The 20,387-nt window shown below is 37.7% G+C and overlaps 1 protein-coding gene across 1 annotated transcript in view; it reads right to left on the bottom strand.

Moving 5' to 3' along the window:
- LOC121379532 overlaps window positions 1-20,387 on the bottom strand; it is an 87,220-nt gene that overhangs the window by 51,890 nt on the left and 14,943 nt on the right. The window contains exon 5 of the mRNA XM_041508176.1: window positions 17,011-18,761. Coding sequence (XP_041364110.1) covers window positions 17,011-18,761 — 1,751 coding nt within the window. The remainder of the gene's footprint in view (window positions 1-17,010; window positions 18,762-20,387) is intronic.

Raw genomic sequence — 20,387 nt, 5'->3', positions numbered from 1 at the left:
CAGCTGCTCTTGGCACGAATATACATCACGCTTCAGAGTCACATGAGACACACATGTTAAGAGACATCGTTGCGGACAATAAACAATACGATTACACACAAGTAAATCTTGATGTAAATTTGTAAAAAAACAATAGTTGTTCGCATCAATGTATACCTAACTGCAATTTCATTAATTTCCTTTGTCTTTGTTAATTTCGTATCCATGGTCGAGAGCACGCATGCACATCGCAATCACGGGAAATGAACATGCAGTATTTATAGAAATTGCACTTAAATGTACACTGAATAAAATTAGTTTACAATAATCATGATATTTGTTAGATTTTTTTTTTTTTAAATATGGCTTCCATATCCACCAACCTCAGTTAAAAAATATGAACTAGCTATGTCTGTATTGTGTAGATACATGTAATTGGAATATTACAGTCCTTGCCTTTTGAAAAACAAAGGTGAGTGAAAAATCGCACATATCAAAATGCTACGGCGAGTGAAAATCGCACTCATCAAAATGCTACGGCAAGTGAAAACCAAGCATTATTAACTTATGAAGTAATTGGTACATGTAAATGCAGAGACATACATGTATGTTGCAAAAATGAACCAATAAACCAATAATGTTTTCTTCTAATTTTATGTTGTTTGGAACATTAGTGTAGTCTGACTTCTCTTCCCTATCAGGAATGGAGTTATAATTTATTAAAAACGTTTCTGGAGTAGTACTATAGAGATATAATTATGACATGACATGATGCAGACAATTTGATTATTTAATTACAATATGTACTATTCAGATACTTTGATGCACACAATTATATACCCGGTATATACCTTTTCAGTGTTAGATAGTTTGATGAACGTGCAGCTAAACATAGAGAGGAATCAACTTGTCTTGAATTTCATTATTATGTACAACGAATATAAGGATAGTTGGGATGGGAAAAACCCACCGATTCTGAGGAGGTGGTTCATGAACTACGACCCAAGCATCTCAGGTGTTCACTACCGACTCATATTATTAAAACATTTTTATTAAATAACTTGTGAAACGTAGGCCTACAATTACTTCAGTTGATAGTATTGGTTGGGACATTGGCATTCACGTGTCATTTTTAATTCAATAATTACGCAACCAGTCTCCCTCCCTCCACATTTTGTAACACACCATTTGGCCTACCGCTACAACTTACGAACAGCTCTGACAGCGTTACGTCATTGATCTAGAAAGGCCCCAGTGTTGTTGCTAAAAAAATATACAAAATCTGACAAACTCTGTCAATACAAAGGATTTTATTCCAAACATGGGATGCCATAATAATAAAGATAATAAAAAACCCCATAATTTTAGACATCACTACTAATGCGTAATAAGTTGTCAAGTAGACCAGCATGTGCGTGCAGAATTCCAATAGTACCGTAATTTCCTGCATATTGCCCGCTACAGTAGTGTGTCCGCAGCGATCTATATTTACGTTTTAGTATAACAAAATGCTCAGATAGCCCGCTCCGGCAGATAATCCGCAGACTATATGCGGACGAACATGGTAATAGAGAAGCAGGCCGTGTGTTCGATGTTGATGAAAAGTCTGTTCGTCCGTGGAGAAAAATGAAAGAACAATTATCAGTAGCACCTAGATCAAAAAGAGCCAGACGGCATGGCATTGCACATTTTTCGACACTTGAAGTTGATTTAGTTAATTGGATTAAAGCTCAACGTGAAAACGGAAGGTCAGTGTCGACAGTGTTGATTAGGTTAAAAGCGCAAACCATGGCTAAAGAAATGAAACTGAGTACTTTTAAAGGTGGGCCAACCTGGTGTGACCGATTCATGAAAAGGAACAATTTATCAGTCAGAAGTCGTACGACTGTAGGCCAATCTCTCCCTGCCGAATGGGAGAAAAAAGTTAGCGATTTCCATGATTTTGTTGCACAATCGAAAAAATGAACAATTTGAAAGCAAATTTAATTGGTAATATGGATGAAGTGCCCATGTGTTTTGACCCCCCCCACCCCAACAGAACAGTTGACTGTGTTGGTTCTAAAACCGTGACTATTGTAACGACTGGCAATGAAAAACCCATTTCACAGTTGTACTCGCTTGTATGGCTAATGGTGAAAAACTACGCCCAATGGTGATATTTAAGCGGATTACAGTTCCGAAAGTAACTTTTCCCCCTGGTGTTGTTGTACTTTGCAACAAAAAGAGTTGGATGAATGAAGAAGAAATGTCTGTTTGGACACAAGGTGTTTGGAAAAAGCAGGCAGGGTCATTTTTTAGTCAGGCAAAGTGCCTTTTAGTTATGGATAGCATGTCAGGTCATAAACTTGAAAGTGTCAAAAGTGAACTGAAAACGCTGAATACTCATATAGCGATAATTCCAGGTGGATTAACAAAAAAATTACAGCCACTAGATTTGACGGTGAACCATGTATTCAAGGTTAAAGTACGAGAGCAATGGGAAGCTTGGATGTCTGAAGGACTGCACACGTACACAAAAACGGGACGCATGCGCAGAGCTTCTTATGTCGAAGTTGTGAATTGGGTGCTGAAGGCATGGGAGTCTGTTGAATTATTAAAGCATTCCATAAAGCTGGATGTCACGGGGATCCTATAATACCCGTAACTGAATGAAACACGATTGTCCAAATATCTCTCCTAACTGTATATCTATTAGGTCTCTCTATAACAGGCAGTTATACCCGCTTTGGCTCGTCTAGGTATGATCAGAGATAAGATCTTATATAAAGTATATATTATTATAGCACGTTTAGTTCACTAGAAAACACAACAAAAACACAATACACTTTGGAATCTGTATTAATCTACGCTGACAAATGTACTGCCGCAGTAGTTAATTAACAACAACAAATAATAACAACCCAGAACTGATCACTTAATTAGTTAATCTCTAGGTGTCTAGTTTACACAATATGCTAATCACTTCACTGTGACACAACACCCAAACATGTGATAATCGAGAAACGCCTCTAGGGGAACTTAAGTAATAAAGGAATTACAACTCTATTCCTAACTGGTTAATTTTTAATTAACCCTTACTACTCGTTCAATAACGTGTGATAATTGAGAAACGCTGCCAGGGGAACTTAATTAATAAAGGAATTACAACTCTATTCCTAATGGTTAATTTTTAATTAACCTTAGTAACTACTCATTCAGTAACCTTGTAACACAGAATTAATACTGGTACCTATCACAATAAAGACAATAACCTACAGTTTACCTAGGTCCTCTAGGATGACTGGCTAAGCTTTATATTACCAAATACTCGTATAAATATAGAACAGTAAGTCTACGATTTACTTCGTCAGATGACCGAAGACCCTGTCTAAAGAATACTGGTATAATACAGTATTAAAATATTTAAAAGTCACATCAATCACATCAAGGTTATACAACAGAGCAGAAATAATATATTTACCAAAGTCCAAACGGACTAACGTTCCCTGGTTGCCTTCCTTTTTGTTTTTCCTCGATATCTCTAAAATCCTAGCTATTTATTATAAAATCGAATATCGCCTGGGGGGCACATCGCGGCACCGAATCTTATCATGTGGATCACGCCGGCATATTTTTCTCAGATGGTCAGACTCAATGACACCTAGTCCCCAAAATCACGGTTGTAAAAACCGCACTCGCGGAGGTATTACGTAACTACTGGCCACATGGCCTCCGCACCTGCGCTGGGTGTATATTAGAAGGGCTCGATGACCGTCGCGCAAAGGTATCACGTAACAAGTTGCCCACCTGGGCTAAGTGCAAATTGGAACTGCACACGGCCCTCTAACACAATTAATATCGCCACAGGCGAAAACAAAATTAAGAGCATGTTCCGTCACACTGGAATATTAGAAGCATCAGAACCTTGTGATAGTGACAGCAGTGATGACGATATTCCCCTGTCCACCATAGCAGGTCGCTTAGAAGAAACTCAGTTGCAGCTTTTCGATAGCGAATCGGAAGACTCCGATTCGACGGGTAGAACTGTCACTGTGTTTTATGTTTAACACCGTTAAATGTATTTAAAATAATGTTTTGCATACCGGTATTATTATTTACTTTTATGATTTTGTTTTATCAGCCCGCATGTTTATTAACAAAATAAAACGAATAATGATCACAGTCCGCACCGCCAGATAGTCCGCAGGAGGCATTTTTTGATGTTTGAAATCACATAGCCCGCGGGCAATACGCAGGAAATTACAGTAAAAATAATCTGACCCACATAACTCTGATTGGTCAATATGCCACAGAGTACTGTGTATCAAATCATGTTCCACATGGTCTATGACTTTCTAACAAACGAAACAAAAATTAAATAGTCGGCAATGATCATTGATTACTGTTACTATAGTGTGTAAATATATACATATATAAATAACATCATATACTGAACAAAATAAGAAACTTCCGCTAACTTTGCTTGAACATAACTTGATGCATCGTTTGGTGCAAAAATCATGGCCATAGGTTAACAGAAACTGGGAGAAATTTTGACCAAGTGTGGTAGGGGTTAAAAAACAACAACACCCACTTAATAACGGGTATGACCACCTCTTGAATTGACCACTGCAGTGCATCGCAGGCGCATAGAATTGACTAAAGTGTTGATTTCTGCCTGTGGAATATTGTTCCATTCCTGAATGAGTGCTCGATGAAGTTCGTTGACGTTAGCGGGTGGGTTGGGACGACGCCTCAATCGTCTGTCCAGACTATCCCAGACATGCTTGATGGGGTTGAGATCAGGACTTTTAGCGGGCCAGTCATCAATGAAATCAATGATATTTGTCCTAAGAAAATTCACAGTGTCTCTAGCTGTATGAGAGGTGGCATTATCATGCAGAAAAATCGAGATGTTGGCATTGTTATGGAACAGAGGAATGACGTGATGAGCGAGAATGTCATAGCGGTAACATTGAGCATTTAAATTGCCATCAGTGATGACTAGTGGTGAACGATAACCATGGGCAATGGCTGCCCAGACCATGACAGAACCCCCACCCCCGAAACGATCTCGTTCAAGAACACAACAGTCAGCATAGCGTTCATTTCTCCTACAGTGGACGCGAACCCTGCCATCGCCACGTTGTAAAGAAAATCTGGATTCATCCAAAAAAAGAATGGTATTCCAGCATCGCCGTATCCAACGAGTGTGTACACGTGTCCAATGAAGACGATTTTGACGATGACGTTGCGTTAAAACGCATCCGACGTAAGGATGTCGTGCATGTAAACCATTCTCCCGCAGACGATTACGAACAGTTTGCCCACTGATTTGGTTAGTATGAAGCCCAGGTGTGTTAGCAGCAGTAGCAGTGGCAGTTTGGAATTGATTGCGCAAATGCGTGTTCATGGTATAGCGGTCTTGACCACGCGTTGTAACACGCGGACGTCCACGACGTGGCAAGTCGTTGGTGCTTCCTGTCTTTCGAAATCTTACACGAAGATTTCGTATCGCTCGACTAGAACTCCCAACATGCCTTGCAACGTCTTCTGTTGACATGCCAGCATCAAGCATGCCAATCACCTGTTCGCATAAATTATTGGGTATTCTTGGCATACTAAAAATGCTACAATGTAAAAAACGTTAATGTTTTTATAAATTCTGAAGCGTTTTCGTTCACTTGACAACAATGTCTGTAAGACAAGTAAAACAAATTGACTTAATACTACACGGGACATGTCGAACCATGCATGCACGTGCAAATTGAATTTCACGTTGTCCACGATTAACAGTGCAAAAATAATCGATAAAATTCATGAATCCTGATAATACAGCTCAAGGCTAATACTACCTATATAATTTCATTACATGCACAATGAATTCTTTAACACAACAAATACTATATGTACAAATCAGAAGTTTCTTTTTTTGTTCAGTATATATATGCACATGCATTAACCTCTGGTTGAAATACAAATATTTAAATGAAGGTTTATTTGATTTTTTTTTAAGATAAAAAAGAAAAAGAAAATAGAAGTAAAAATAATACCTAGGCTTATTCCTACATACCTATTATCATTTATTTTTTCTTATTTTTATTATTCCGTTTAAATTTCATTTTTTTTCTTTTTTAAAGAAAGTATAAAATTACACAATTGCCATTTTCGGGACTTCACGTAAGCTTTATATAGGCTAACAGTTATGAACTAATCGAGATAATTTTAGAGACTTAGCTGATTTCCGTAACGAGTTCATCTGTGTAGGCTACAGAAGCCACTATTTAATTCAATGCCTTTTCTCTTTTTGTCTTAACTATATGAACAGTATAAATGAATTATCCTTATCAGACGTGATCTATTACCGTACAAAAGTGGACTGCATGTTTTTAATTAATAATAAATTAAATAGGCAAAGAGGTTTTGATCGGATTGGTATGTCTTCGAAGATGTCTATTAAACCTGTGTTTTCCAATTTGTATTGCAAAGATAAGTACCAGTTATATATTAAAATCTTGCATCGACACTACCTTTCTCCTAAAAAAAATTTCTGGTATTATTAAACGGATCTTTCTATCAGCTACATAAGGTAAATAGTGGCAATCAATATACCAAATTATTTTATGTGCACCGTTAAGTGTAATGTGCATTATTTTTCACACTCACCAGATTGAAATTATGTGTGCTGTACGAGCGCGATCGCACCCGCGTACCTTAAAAGGCAAGGTCTGATAAAGTAGTTACTGCTATAGTTTAGGAATCACAGAACTCATGTCAAAAGCGAAGAAACACTACATTAATAAATGGCAGGAAAGCTGGGACCAATAGAAGTAGGTATAGATAACACGCCAGTGGCACTATACCATATCAATCAGCCAGTCAAGTGCCACACACCATATCCAATTAAAAAAGCTACCGATGAAACTCCATTTCCACCATTTAAGAAAATCCTGTTCAAAGCCGCAGCTAATTAAAATTACCCTGACCACATCCATCTCTATACAGATGGCTAAAAAAATCCAGATAACGGTAAAGTTGGCTTTGCAGTAGTTGAAGAAAAAATATCTAAACATTTTAAACTAGTTAAATACTCCAGGCTGTCGGATAACTTATCAGTATATACAGCAGAACTGATATGAAACTCTCATTTGGATTAAAACTCAAAAATACTCAAAAAGCGTTATCTTCTCAGACAGTCTCAGCTCTATCCAATCACTTCAAACAAATAAATCCACTAGACCAGATATTATTGCAGCTATCCACAGTATACTCCACAAACTAAACCAACTTAACCTAACAGTAGTCTTTGAATGGGTCCCAGCTCATGTAGGGATAATTGGCAATGAAGTAGCTCACTACGGAGCCAAAACTGCACTATCAATCACTAGCAATATTACACTACCATTAAAAATCACAGAACTCATGTCAAAGAAACACTACATTAATAAATGGCAGGAAAGCTGGGACCAATCACCAAACACATGGCACTACAATATCAAACCAATAGTTAACTCAGTAAGACCTAAACACTCAAACACCCATGTGGATAAAACTATCACAAAACTTCGTATAGGTAAATCAATGCAACTAAACAGCTGTTCATCCGTAATTACCAATAAAAGTACCGACTGTGGTACTCCAGAAGTTATGAAGCACTATCTCCTGGACTGCATGTCACACCAGTCATAGAAAACTAATGCTAGAATCACTAACTGAAGCCAACCATAAATCAGCAGGGGTGCACAAATCGGTTGTCCACGCGCCCGGGACAACCAAAATATGTTGTGGGCAACCATTCTTTGTCAAACAGTTGCCCGATGGGCAACCAAGAAAACCATAAAACAAGTAAAATGAAAAACAAAACTTCCCGGCACTCAGACAGTCACGGGCAATTCAAAAGTATGAAAACTGATAACTTGACCGACAGGCAATATAAATATCCACCCTAATGCTGCCATCCACTCAGCGTCCACTGTGCATGATTTTGACGAGTTCAATGCAGACAGTTGTTTGCATCAATAAATACTTAATTGCTGTTTCGTTTGTTTATTTCCGTTGTCTTTGTTAATTTCGCACTCATGCATTTCGCGATCGCGGGAAAGGAACATGCAGTATTTATACAAATTGCAGTTAAACATACACTTAATACAATTAGTTAAAAATAATCATGATATTTCTTGTTAGATAAAATATTATATAAATTTGTTGACTGTGAGGTGACATCTCAAAAGCAAGCTAGATTTTAAAAAGACCATAAAATTTGAATTCATTATCTTTTTAATCAAAACCTTTTGACGTAAATGGATAGTTGTCATAACGTGAAGTCAGCATTCTTAGGCTACGTATTTTACAAGCTGAAATCGACAACAAGCATTTAACACGACATGGAAATCAACAAAATGGCGCAAATTACGAAATTGTTGGGGTGTGGAATAGATGGGTTATTTTAAAATACAATTAAAAGCAGTTCAAACCAAAATAAAGATTGCTATTTTACAGAAATAATGAGCACTGTTTAAAAAAAGAAGAAGAGTATTGGCTCTCAGAATTTTTTTAATGCCATAGGCCTTAAAATTTTGGGTGTGTTTGCAGAGGGCATTGGCTTTCAACTCTACATATCTCCCCTCACCCACTGAAAAATCAAAGTAATATATTAACTGCCCCTACTCTCATTGCTGTCTGATTTTGATTGGGGATAATTTTGTTATTGAGATGTATTCCAGTTTGTACATAATTAGCTGAAAAAGAGACATTTTCATATTCATATATAAATACTCTATACAGTACTACACAAAACAATTTTGGCTAAAACATTTTCATTATGGCAAATAAAAATCCCATTTGGCAATTTTTTTGGCAACAAGCATTTTTAATCCTGGATGAGCCCTGAGTTCATCAAAGTATTATGACTGACAGCCCAAGCGAGATCGAACCACCTCTGTTGATCCATTCAGCTGATGGGGTTTTTTCTCGTTCCAACCAGTGCACAACAACCGGACAAAGGCTGTGGTATGTGCCTTCCTGTCTGTGGGAAAGTGCATATAAAAGTTCTCTTGCTGCATTAGGAAAAATGTAGCGGGTTTCCTCTGATGATGAGTCAGAATTACTAAATGTTTGACATCCAATAGCTGATGATTAATTAATCAGTGTGCTCCAGTGGTATTGTTAAACAAAACAAACTTTTTTTCAGCCTAAGCGAAGATGAGCTGTAGATAAATAATGTTAAAAAAGAAATAAAACTAAACTGATAAGTAATGATAATAATAAAACCATTTAAATTTCAGTTTCATTTTAAAGACAGTTCAAAATTATATTCATAAAATGTTTTATGAAATATGTGGGCAACCAAGAGATGATGTTGGGCAACCAAACTTCAGCTACTGGTTGCCCACTGGGCAACTATCACAATTTCACATTTGTGCACCCCTGAATCAATAATCACCCCTAATTCACTACTCAACCCAGGTAAGCACCATAAGCAACAAATCTTTAAAGCAGTATACCAGTTCGTCCAGTCCACCAAACCTAAACTCTAAGTGTCACGCGCAACTTGCCTCACCAGCGTTCAGGCGACGCGGACCCCCCCCCCCCCCCCCCCCCCCAGGTTGATCGCAGGCGGGATGGGGAGCCGTAACACATTAATGGGCTCCTGACCCCCGTAGATTATTTAGGAAGTCATAAAACGAGACTAAAACCAATCACTAGATAGTGCTCAATACCGCCCGCATGTGCGTCCTTTGGATGGAGAAGCGACCATAAGCACTTGACCTCGACTATGCACTACAACCCGGAGGACCATCGGCGGGATGGTGGCAAGCAACGTGATAATAATTCGATAACAACTAAATTAAACCACTGTTAAACTCGTTTCACCTGTGACTCTCTGGATGGAGGAGGACCCTAAGCACTCGACCTCGACCATGCACTCCAAACCCGGGGAGAGAACGGTGAAATGATTAACAGAACATATACCTAGCCAAAACAATTAGCACATAACACCCCTCGCCTGTATGTCCCTTGAATGGAGGAGCGACCTAAACACTCGACCTCGACTATGCACTCCACCTCGGGAGGGGGGGGGGGGGGGGGTAACAACGTGATACTTTAATTAATTAACCTAGATGTTTTTTAACATAAATATTGTTTACTTGTAAATAAAAATTCAATGTACTAACTCGTGATTGGCAATTAGTATCTAACACTTCCTGATGTTTTGGTGGCCCTTAAAATGGCCGTATCAACACTATCGTGGCCTGATGGTGTTGCGAATGCGAAAGACGTACTTCCGCATTCCATCGACATTGAAGTGGACCCGTCAGCCAAAAAATCCTCTTGATAGAGAGTAGACAGAGGCGCCAGACCGCGCCCTATGGCCCTCTTCAATATAACGATTCACGGCGTTTCTTAAAGTATTGAACTGAGCTATGGTCATCTCGGGGGATTTCCTAAAAATCCCCCGGCGACAAATCTCTATGACGTATACTCTCTCCATGCCTCCGGATAACAATCGTTGACGTACCGCCAACAAAAGTTGAACTAGGTCCTTAGGGACGGTATCCGGCTCAATATAATTTCCGCCAAGGTGAATTATCACAAAGACGGATTACAACTCGCCACTGCCCGTATCATCTCCTCCGGTATGCAAACAGATTGCATACCCCCCCCCCCCCCCCCCCCTTCCGCCAAAGAACGGCACTCGGCGAAGACACACATGTCGCCGCGGGTGTGTTGCCCCAGTCGCTTCACGTATCTACTTCCGAAAATGGCTACTCTCGTCACTATGAATACAGATTATCATTTACAACCGCCCCCCCCCCCCCTTTTTTTTTTTAGCCAAATAGGATTGAGAATTACACTAATCTAATTGGTCAATCAAACAGCCAATCAACATCGCTAGGTAATTAACCAAGATAGGAAGCCGTTAATTATAACCCTTCTCTTTCAGCGTTGTCATTGGTTCAACCCGGCCAATCACGGATTAGGAGCACCGCCTGTACATAACTGTTAATAAACTTTACTATTGTTGCCTTTGCACTTGCACTATGTACTACCGATAACAAGTTATATTATAGCCATACAAGGTGAGTCACTTAGGGTCCCAGAAGAAGAGACTGATAAGAAACCAGACAATCAGCTTCACAGACAACCGGATAGATAACAAGTAAGGTTACTAAGGTCAGACATCATTCATGTTATCAACAATTGCCAACATAGTTAAAACTTTAAGAGGGCGGGGATCGAAATTTGACTTAGTTCATGTATACAGCTATTGACATATTATTCGTTCTGTCTTTAGTCGACTCCCTACCTAAATAGATACTTTATATTGGTAACCAAATTAAGAATGCTAAGCACTAGGCTTTTTAACCAATACTCACACTATAAGGGTAAAACCCTTCAAACTAGAGGGGAGGGGGCTTTGGATTGCTTTTTATTACACTAGAATAGGGACTTAGGACAATAGCAACAACCTTAACACCAAAATAGGATTTACAAACAGACAGCATGCACAACCGCAACAGTACATAGGGTGCATTGACTAATGATAACAATGCACCCGCCCCCATTTAATGGCCCAGCACGTCTCTAATAAGGAGCTGGACAAAAGAATACCAGCCTACCTTATCCCACCCCCAATCTACACAATTGCATGGGTCTCCCCTGAGTTGTTATGCCATGACCAGAAGAGGTCAGGCCCTTTTTAAGGGCCCTATGTGCAACCTAGGGAGACACCACAGCATCATAGAGGTCTAATTAACGAGCTACTCTCGATTCACTGATGTCAAAACCTAGCTCTGGAACTTTCTTTCTGACCGACCGTTCAAAATTGCACCCAATTTCCTCAACCAAATTTGCACACTTTTTCTCTTTGGCATAATACTTTGCGCCATTCCATAGCACCATCACCCCCACCCCCACCTGCTACCGACCTTGGTCGGGCTGCTGCTGCTCCCTTGCACCTGCCAGTACAGGCGGTCCCTCCTCCCCCCCCCTCACCTTTCCTGTCCTGGACGGAGGAGCCGGCTGAGGCCGGCTCTTGCACCCAGGACAGGCGTGCGCTACAACAGCTTGTTCTGAATGTGCACGTAAAGCCCTATGACCTAACCTGACCTGTTTGTGTAAATAAAATACTTATGTGTATGTCATTCTATGATCGCATTAGACAAACATTATATTTAATAAAGCGCCAGATGAATGCTAATAACAAATGCATTAAACTGTATGTAGATGTATTTTACACCTGGGCCTGGTTTAATGAGCATGGTTATAAGCTGTGACAGCAAAAATGTGTACTATCCAATGCGTAGTAATAGTGATGGCGCAAGCCTGACTATATTTAGCCGCGACAGGTAAGCCCGAAATTTCCTTACATGTACATCCGATGTAAACTTCCGCTTTATTTGCACAATAGCCTAAACAATTTTTTTTATTGGGGTGGCGGCCACTAGTGAAGCCAGAGGGAGGGTCATGGCTTCTCCCTTCTCCACCTTTTATATTCTTCTGTCGCTCCATAACATGACTCTGTAGTTGGCCCCTCCCCATTATGAGTATCCCCCGCCCTCCCCCTCCCAACAATACAAAATCCTGCCTGTGCCAGTGGTGGCTGTAGTGAATCAAACAAAACCCCATCCTAGTAAATTCTGTTACAATTGTAAGACAGGCCAGTATATATATAATTATAAGGTGGAAAGAAAAAAAATTTGATTGAGAGACTGTGTCCCCCTTCACCCTTCTGGCTACACTAATGTGCCTGGTATGCTTCCCTTCCCAACCAGTGCTCCACGACTGGTATATCAAATGCTGTGGTATGTGCTGTCCTATATATGAGAAAGTACATATATTCTTTGTTACTACTGGAAACATTTAACGGGTTTCCTTTGAAGAAAATTTTCAATATCAATGATTAATTAATCAATAATTATGTAGTTAAACAAACAAAAAGTAATAAAAAAAAGGAGAAACAAACCGACTGTTTCCTATGTGTTTTCAATGATGGGATCAGTTAAAAAAAAAAAAAAAAAAAAAAACCTGTAAGTAACTTTATTGAAAGTCAGCTAGGCTTTATTTTTTAAGATCAACAATTTTTTTCTAGGTATAGGGTCGGGTTCCGGGAAACTAAAAAAAACCTGTTGCTGAAAATATCGCCCCTACGACATGTGAAGTGTGTGCATGTGTAGGCTATGCATTTGGGGTACACGCTATAGTAGAGAACAGCAAAGTGAATAGCCCCCTACTAAAAATACTTAGTGATTAGTTTGCAACTATATGGCTCTATGGCAGTAAACCTAATGTGAATAAATGTTGTTATCTAGATTCTGGCATTTTCGTTTTAAATCAGGCAAAAATCAGCCTGCCCACTTACAAAATTGGTAGCCCATACACCAATGGTAATACATGTACATCATGAGGCCATATACATACATGTAGCTGTACATAGTTATAGGGTATTATTCAATAAAGAACATTAGGTCTAATCTTTGCTTTTGGCTTTCCAATTACGGTACAATAGATTATGGCCAAACATTAAACATATCTGGATCATTTTATGGCAAAATTTTGTGGGGTTTTTTTTACTTGAAAATAACTAATATGCACACTTGTGAATTTGTAAAGTTTTAATGGTAAATGGTAATGATAACATACAAATAACAGATTTATGCTATAAACTGACATGCATTTAAATGGATTCCACAGTATTAGTATTTTTGCAATAAAACATTTTTTATTTTGTGATAAGCAATAATTCACAAACGTCTCCAATACATGTACATGCAAGTATTTGTTGGATGTTGACAGAATTTCCGGGTTCCTACTGATAAAATAATTAATAATAAAGCTAAGTCACATTCCTATTGCATGGCCTCCCATTGTTCATGCCCCCCAATTTGTAAACAGGGCTATTTTTGCAAGATCTCGCGTGAATTAATGGTTATCCACGAGTTGCTCCACTATACACACACATGTGCAGTGGAATATGAAAGAGGTCTATTGGCAGAAACATATTTTATTGCATATTGTATTACTGTAATACACGACTTGCCGATTTGATTGTGTACGAAGAACAAAATCATAGGTATGTCTTTTTCACGAAATCTGCTTCACGGTTTCGTAGCAATCTGATTAAAATTATAGTTCTACTGGTCTACCAGCATTGCGTGGACTCCCATGTCCAGGTGACATTTCATCTATAAATAACAATTTAAATATTGACCAATTACACTTCGCCTTTTATAGTGTTATTCAGGAGCATACAAATTCTAAAAATATCAGGCGAGACTATTTATGCAATAGGCGAACTTGTTGGTCTATTTCAACATTGAAAAAACAGGGAGAAAAGTGCAGTAATAAACTTTGGATTGTATACTAGTATAAACAGATTTTATGGCTATACCATCACGTTTTGCAATTAGTTTCCGGCATACTTTGTAATTCACCCGAATTATTTCGTATACCCTCGGCATAATCCCGAATGTTTTCAAATTCTTTTCAAATCACTGGCATGATTTTGCAATTAAGGTTTTGATTGGTCGAATGAAAGGTCAACTGGACATGCGCTCCAACTGGCTGCTGTTAGATCCACTTGTAATAGTGGAGCTAATTTTATTTAGATTGGATTTCGTAGTTTTGTGGATTTTCTGAAAATGTTTTTGCCCACCAATTTAATGTAATTTTTTTTATGTCCCCATCTTGAGTGTTTTGTTTGTTTTGTAAATAAAACAAAACATATGTTGTAGTGCTGCAACAATAACCGGTATACCGGTATACCGCGATAATTGATCAGCTCGATACGAACCGCGGTACAGTTTTGCGTATCGCGATTTTTATACGCTATTTTTTTTCCTTGTATTTTATTTGACTTGAAATAGGCAAATAAACAAACAAAAACCACATCATTTTATTAATTGGTGGTGACAGGAAGTGTAACTATCACGTTAAGCGTAGTCGGCTTACTTGTTGGCATACGAAGTGATAGGTCAGTTATACTTGGTTCTGACTTCTAAACAAAACGTGTTTAAAGTCCATTGAAAATAACCAGTTAACGATAATTACAAATAAATGTTTTGTTACTTACACATGATCATTCATTGTTCATTTACTTTGGAATACGGCTACGGCTATCATCTTCAAAGAAATAAACCAACAAGTGAGAATCACACTTCGCTGTTTTTCACTGAACTCGGAATACTTCGGCCGATCGTTCAAAATACCTCGGCTAATAACCTCGGCTCTGGTTTGGTCGATCTGCCGAAACATAGCGACTCAATACGTACATTTCCGTGTTAAGTGAGCAGCAACGGAAAAGCCCGATAGTAAGGATTTCCGAATGTGACAATTTATAAATAGTTTGACACCGTCACACCGGTGTTCTAGTAGACAAGTATTGTGTTAAAAAATAAAAATATGGCCTAAAACATTTAGCCTGACAGCTGAAACTAATAAAAATCATTAAAAAGTTATGCCTTCTGTTTTCATTAAAAAAAGACCCAACCCATAAATATTAAATTTAAATAATATCAACTATATTGCAATACATATTGCAATACGGTTTCTTATATCGCAATACGGTTTTGACCGTATCGTTGCACCCCTAATATGTTGCACATGTAGTTTCCGACTGTTGCATATTTTTATAATTGGCATAACTTGTAAAATGTTGGAATTTTAGAAAAAATAACTTCACACAATTAAAACTTATGGTGCGTTTAATTATTTTTCACGCCGAAATTCAAGAACTTTTGCAGAACAACATAAATAAGGGTAGTTTTCCAATAACATTCGAGACCAACTATGATCCAATTTATTGAGGCCCATCGAAGACAAGAGGGGATAAAGGGTATAGCAATGCATTGCAGTTGGTAGGGGTGAAATTGAGAGGGATTTATGGCAAATGTAGGTAGCATAACAGTAATTGCCGCAGTGCCATCATATAATTTAAACCCCGAATTATAATTTCAGAGATTTTCATTAATCATATGCAATAAGCCAAAATATGATGGGGTATAATTTTGATTAGGACTTTAGTAGCATTTAACAACACACCATCATTCAGAATTGTACTTGCCTGTAAGGTTTGATGATTTAGTAAGGATTGAAGATATGAGATATGACCTGGTCGAGGACTTCCTTTATTGTGCAGTAATTAAAGTAGGTTACAGTAAAGGTATGTGACACGCTATTATCTCAGGTTGTACTTGCATGCAAGGTTTGCTGACCCTATATGAAATGATAATAAAGATATATGCCCCAGATAATAATTTATTTTAAGGTGTAGTAAATTGTGAAAAATATAATTAAGCCACAACTCCATCCCAAGCTGTTCCAGTGTGTGAGGTTTGATGGTCCTGTACGTATCAGTATCCAAGTTATGGTTAAGATAAAAAAGTTAACGGAAGGACATACAGTATTACAGACTAATGGATGAACAAAAGCATACTATAATATAATAGCATTTGACAACAAAATGGGCAAGATTTAGCTCAGTCAATATAATGGTTGCCCCGAGGTGCTTTGGCTGTAGGATTGGACCTCCTCGGCAGACCTATTGGATATTTTCTGCATCTCAGCCAGTGCTCCACACCTTGAATATCAAAGACCATATACATGTATGTGCTATACATGTCCTGTCTGTGGAAAAATGCATATAAAAGATACCTTGCTACTAATGGAAAAATATAGGTTTCCTCTGAAGACCATAATAAATCAAAACTACCAAATGTTTAATAGCCAATAGCCAATGATTATTTATTAATTCACCAATGTGCTCTTGTGCATGGTGTCATTAAAACAGACAGAGACATGCTTAAAACTGAGGAGTGATTAACTTAAAATATGGGGGGCGGGGGGGCTATATTTAAGATGATACCATACTGATACCTATAAATTCACATTCAAGGGGAGCCGAACATTATTGTCATTGAATTAACCTCAGGGGAGTGATAGTGATAGCTCCCTTTCAATGATGGGATCTGATTAAATAATCCTAACTTTAACAGACAACATGAAATAGCCCAATATTAATTTTAAATCTTCTTGTAATCATAAAATACGTACCGAGTTCCAACATCAAAAGCATTACCAGTTGAAGATGTTCCAATAGTAGTGAGAATATTTTCCTTTCCACCAGATTCACTACACAACTTGATGAGATGTTCACTGAAGACATCTGGCAAATCAAATTTTTCAGCATACCCCTTTCCACAAAGACTTTTTATTAATTCTTTTAAGGGTAAGGAACATAAAAACTTGAATGCTTCCTCTTTTAAATCCAATGCCAAGCTTTCTGTCTTTGAGACACGTGGTGTATTCAGCAAACAATGAAGATGTTTATAAACAAATGGCAAATCATCATATTTAGATTTGTGTTGCTTGTTACAGCAGTGATGCTTGACTGCTGTACTGAACCATTCCATCACCCACATGGAGACCAGTTCATCAGATACACCAGTAATTTGTTCACCTTCAAGACTTTTCAGAAACAGTCCATGGATGGATGCATTTTCTGATCCAACAATCATCACAGATAGATTATTAAAAGATTCTTGGGACTTGAAAAGAACTGGAGACTCTGTAAGCTTTATCAGAGCATCAATATCAATTGAGTCTGACTTCTTTAACCTGTTCATAATATGCACAACAGTATCTTGAATGACTTTCGACACTTCAGTAACCATCAATTCTGGTTTGCTAGTTAAACTGTTAACAAACTTGATCAATGCTCTAAAATCCTTTGTACTGGAACACATCTTACACTGATCACTGACTAATAATTCAAGTTCATTTATCAAATCATTCAAAGGCAATGACTTGGACAAAATCAGGTTGTGTAACAAGTCAACAGTGACATTTACTGGTAAATGTCTTAAAAATGTCAGCAACAATTGGGGGGCATCCTCATCTCCAGATTCTTTCTGTTTGAGGATCTTTTGGCAAATTTGATTGCAAGTTTCAAAATCACAATAAGTAGAAAAAGAGCCTGACCACCGAAAACACTTCATCATAAAGGTAGTTCCTAGTGCAGGATAGCAATACTCTAGCATTTCCACAATGTGGCTTGATTGTTCTGGAAATGCAATCAAACACAGTTCCCATACAATATTCTCAAACACTTTCAGTGATCCCAATGGAAGTGCATTGCATGTCAGTTCCTTAAAACTCTGCAGTATTCCAAAACATGTTTCTTTGGAAATAGTCCTGAGTACAGTTGTTTTTTTATTTGTGTCACCACCAACTAGCAAACCACAGACATAGCCAAACAAAATGTGTACTTCCCAGTAATGTCTGATGCTTCTTAAAAATCCTTCCAGTTCATGCAAAACATTCTTAATATTCAGATTTTTAAGGTGGTAGGTCTTAATGTATGTTTGTGCAAGCAAAAATAGATCATCAATCTGCATGACGACATCCTTTAAGCAATCTGAGTGAACAGTTGTTAGTAGCTGCTGAACATGCTGTGTCAATCCACACTCAATACTGTAAGCATCATTTCGGTAAAAAAAGTCACGAATAACTGGTCCAATCTTTGTGACATTCCTAAATGCTGCATCTATCTTTTCCTCAGAGTTTTTGCCAAAGATTTTTGATATGAACCCCAATGGTGTCCATCCTGTTTTCTCTGTTATTACTTTACAACGGTATTCCAAGCAAGTTATGTTACAAGAAAATTTAAAAACTGGACTTGTCCAAAGACTACCTGTTAAATGTTGTAATGGAGTCCAACTGTAACGGTGCATATTAGATGAAAATTCCACAAACACTCCAATAACTTTGACGAGCTCTATTGGAACATCAATCATGATTTGAATCTGTAAAAGAGAATTATTATATAATAGTAGTATCATTGCATATATATAACCAAATAATGAAATGCTGTATCTAATTACAAAACGTTTAAAACCCCTAACCATCTAGTACAGGCCTGCACAAACTGCACGAATGACCATTTCGTTCGTGCATCGGTTATGCCATTTTATTTTGCATAACCGATTTACTATTCGTGTAACATTTACTGAATGATTAGTCCCGGAAAAATATTTCGCGAGTACAAACATTAAACTTGTTCCCGACAGTGCTTTTTCGTAGCGTGTAACGTAACCAGTCAAGTTTGTATAAATATCTTGAGAAATAGGTGCATTCCCATTGGTTGTTAGAAGGTGTTATAGCCAAATTTAACCAATCAAAAATGGCGCTATTGTGATGGTCATTACAATCTCGAACTGGATCAGCAACCAGGGTAAACCAGAGTCACAGTGACCCTATTTTTAACTAATTCTGAATCGGATAGTGACAGTGACGATGACAATAGTGACAATATCAGTATCCACTGTTCCTCAGATGAGAAAGATGGCACAGAGTCTCCCACTCAGGACTGAATGTCATGACATTATATATAAAAAAAAAAGAGACTAATATTATAAAATTAATGGTAAGAGATTGCCTTGCAGTGAATTCTTATTTATTCACACGTAGTTATGCACACATGATGGTGTGTTTTATATAACAGGCCAAACCTGACATTCACTATATTTTGGAAATTTATTACAATAGTCCTAATCATTATTATTATTTTTAAATCTCTTAAACATTTGTACACATACTGGTATACTCTTTACTTACTCTCTTGTTTCTCAAAATTAAGTAATTAAAAAAAAAAATAATAATAATTATAAAGAAAAAAACCAAGGTTATGCAAACCAAAATAGGTGATGCAAAATCTTTTCGCATAACCGCTTTTCAGGTTATGCAAATTTTTAATTTGCGCATGTCTGTAGTAGCACCACTTATGGTATGTTTTGTTTTTACTGTGCACTCTAGAATTATTTTTTGGCAGAAAGCTTGATAATGGAATTATAATGATAAGGTTTCCACTACAGCATGGCTTTAAAAAAAAACACCCTCCCAAGGCTTGGAGAAAACTTTGAATGTGAAAAAAGTATTCTGCTGTGTTTCATCAAGTGAACTTTATTTGTTGAGCCAGTTTTGGGATTCCTGTATTGCAATGCATGTGACTGATGGTAAGTCACAAACTTAATATTGGTGGTAATTTTTGACTGACACAAAATGAACTATTTTCGTGTTGAAGATGTTTGATGCAGTACATTTTAAAATAGTTTTTTGACTACATCTTTGTGCTGGGGTGTCATTAAACATCCATTAATTAATTCATTGACCACATCATGCAGCATGCATGTGCTTATAAACTGTTGCTTGAATGCCTTCGTGTTTGCCTGGAAAAAAGTTCCCCCTTGTCTAAAAGACTATTAATAGACCCGAGCAAGCCGATAAGTTACAAATGGCTCAAACAACCAACAAATATTTTAACACGAAAATTTATCCAAATGAATTAAGCAGTGGACAAATATTCTAATGCTATTGTGTTCATTTCATACAAGTTCTACCTTGTTCAGGGCTGAAAGACATGTAGGCTATCC

The sequence above is a fragment of the Gigantopelta aegis genome, chromosome 8 (genome assembly GCF_016097555.1).
Source record: "Gigantopelta aegis isolate Gae_Host chromosome 8, Gae_host_genome, whole genome shotgun sequence".
NCBI classification, from domain to species: domain Eukaryota; kingdom Metazoa; phylum Mollusca; class Gastropoda; order Neomphalida; family Peltospiridae; genus Gigantopelta; species Gigantopelta aegis.
The sequence above is the reverse complement of the archived record's forward strand: the minus strand, read 5'-3'. Positions and strand labels throughout refer to the sequence as shown.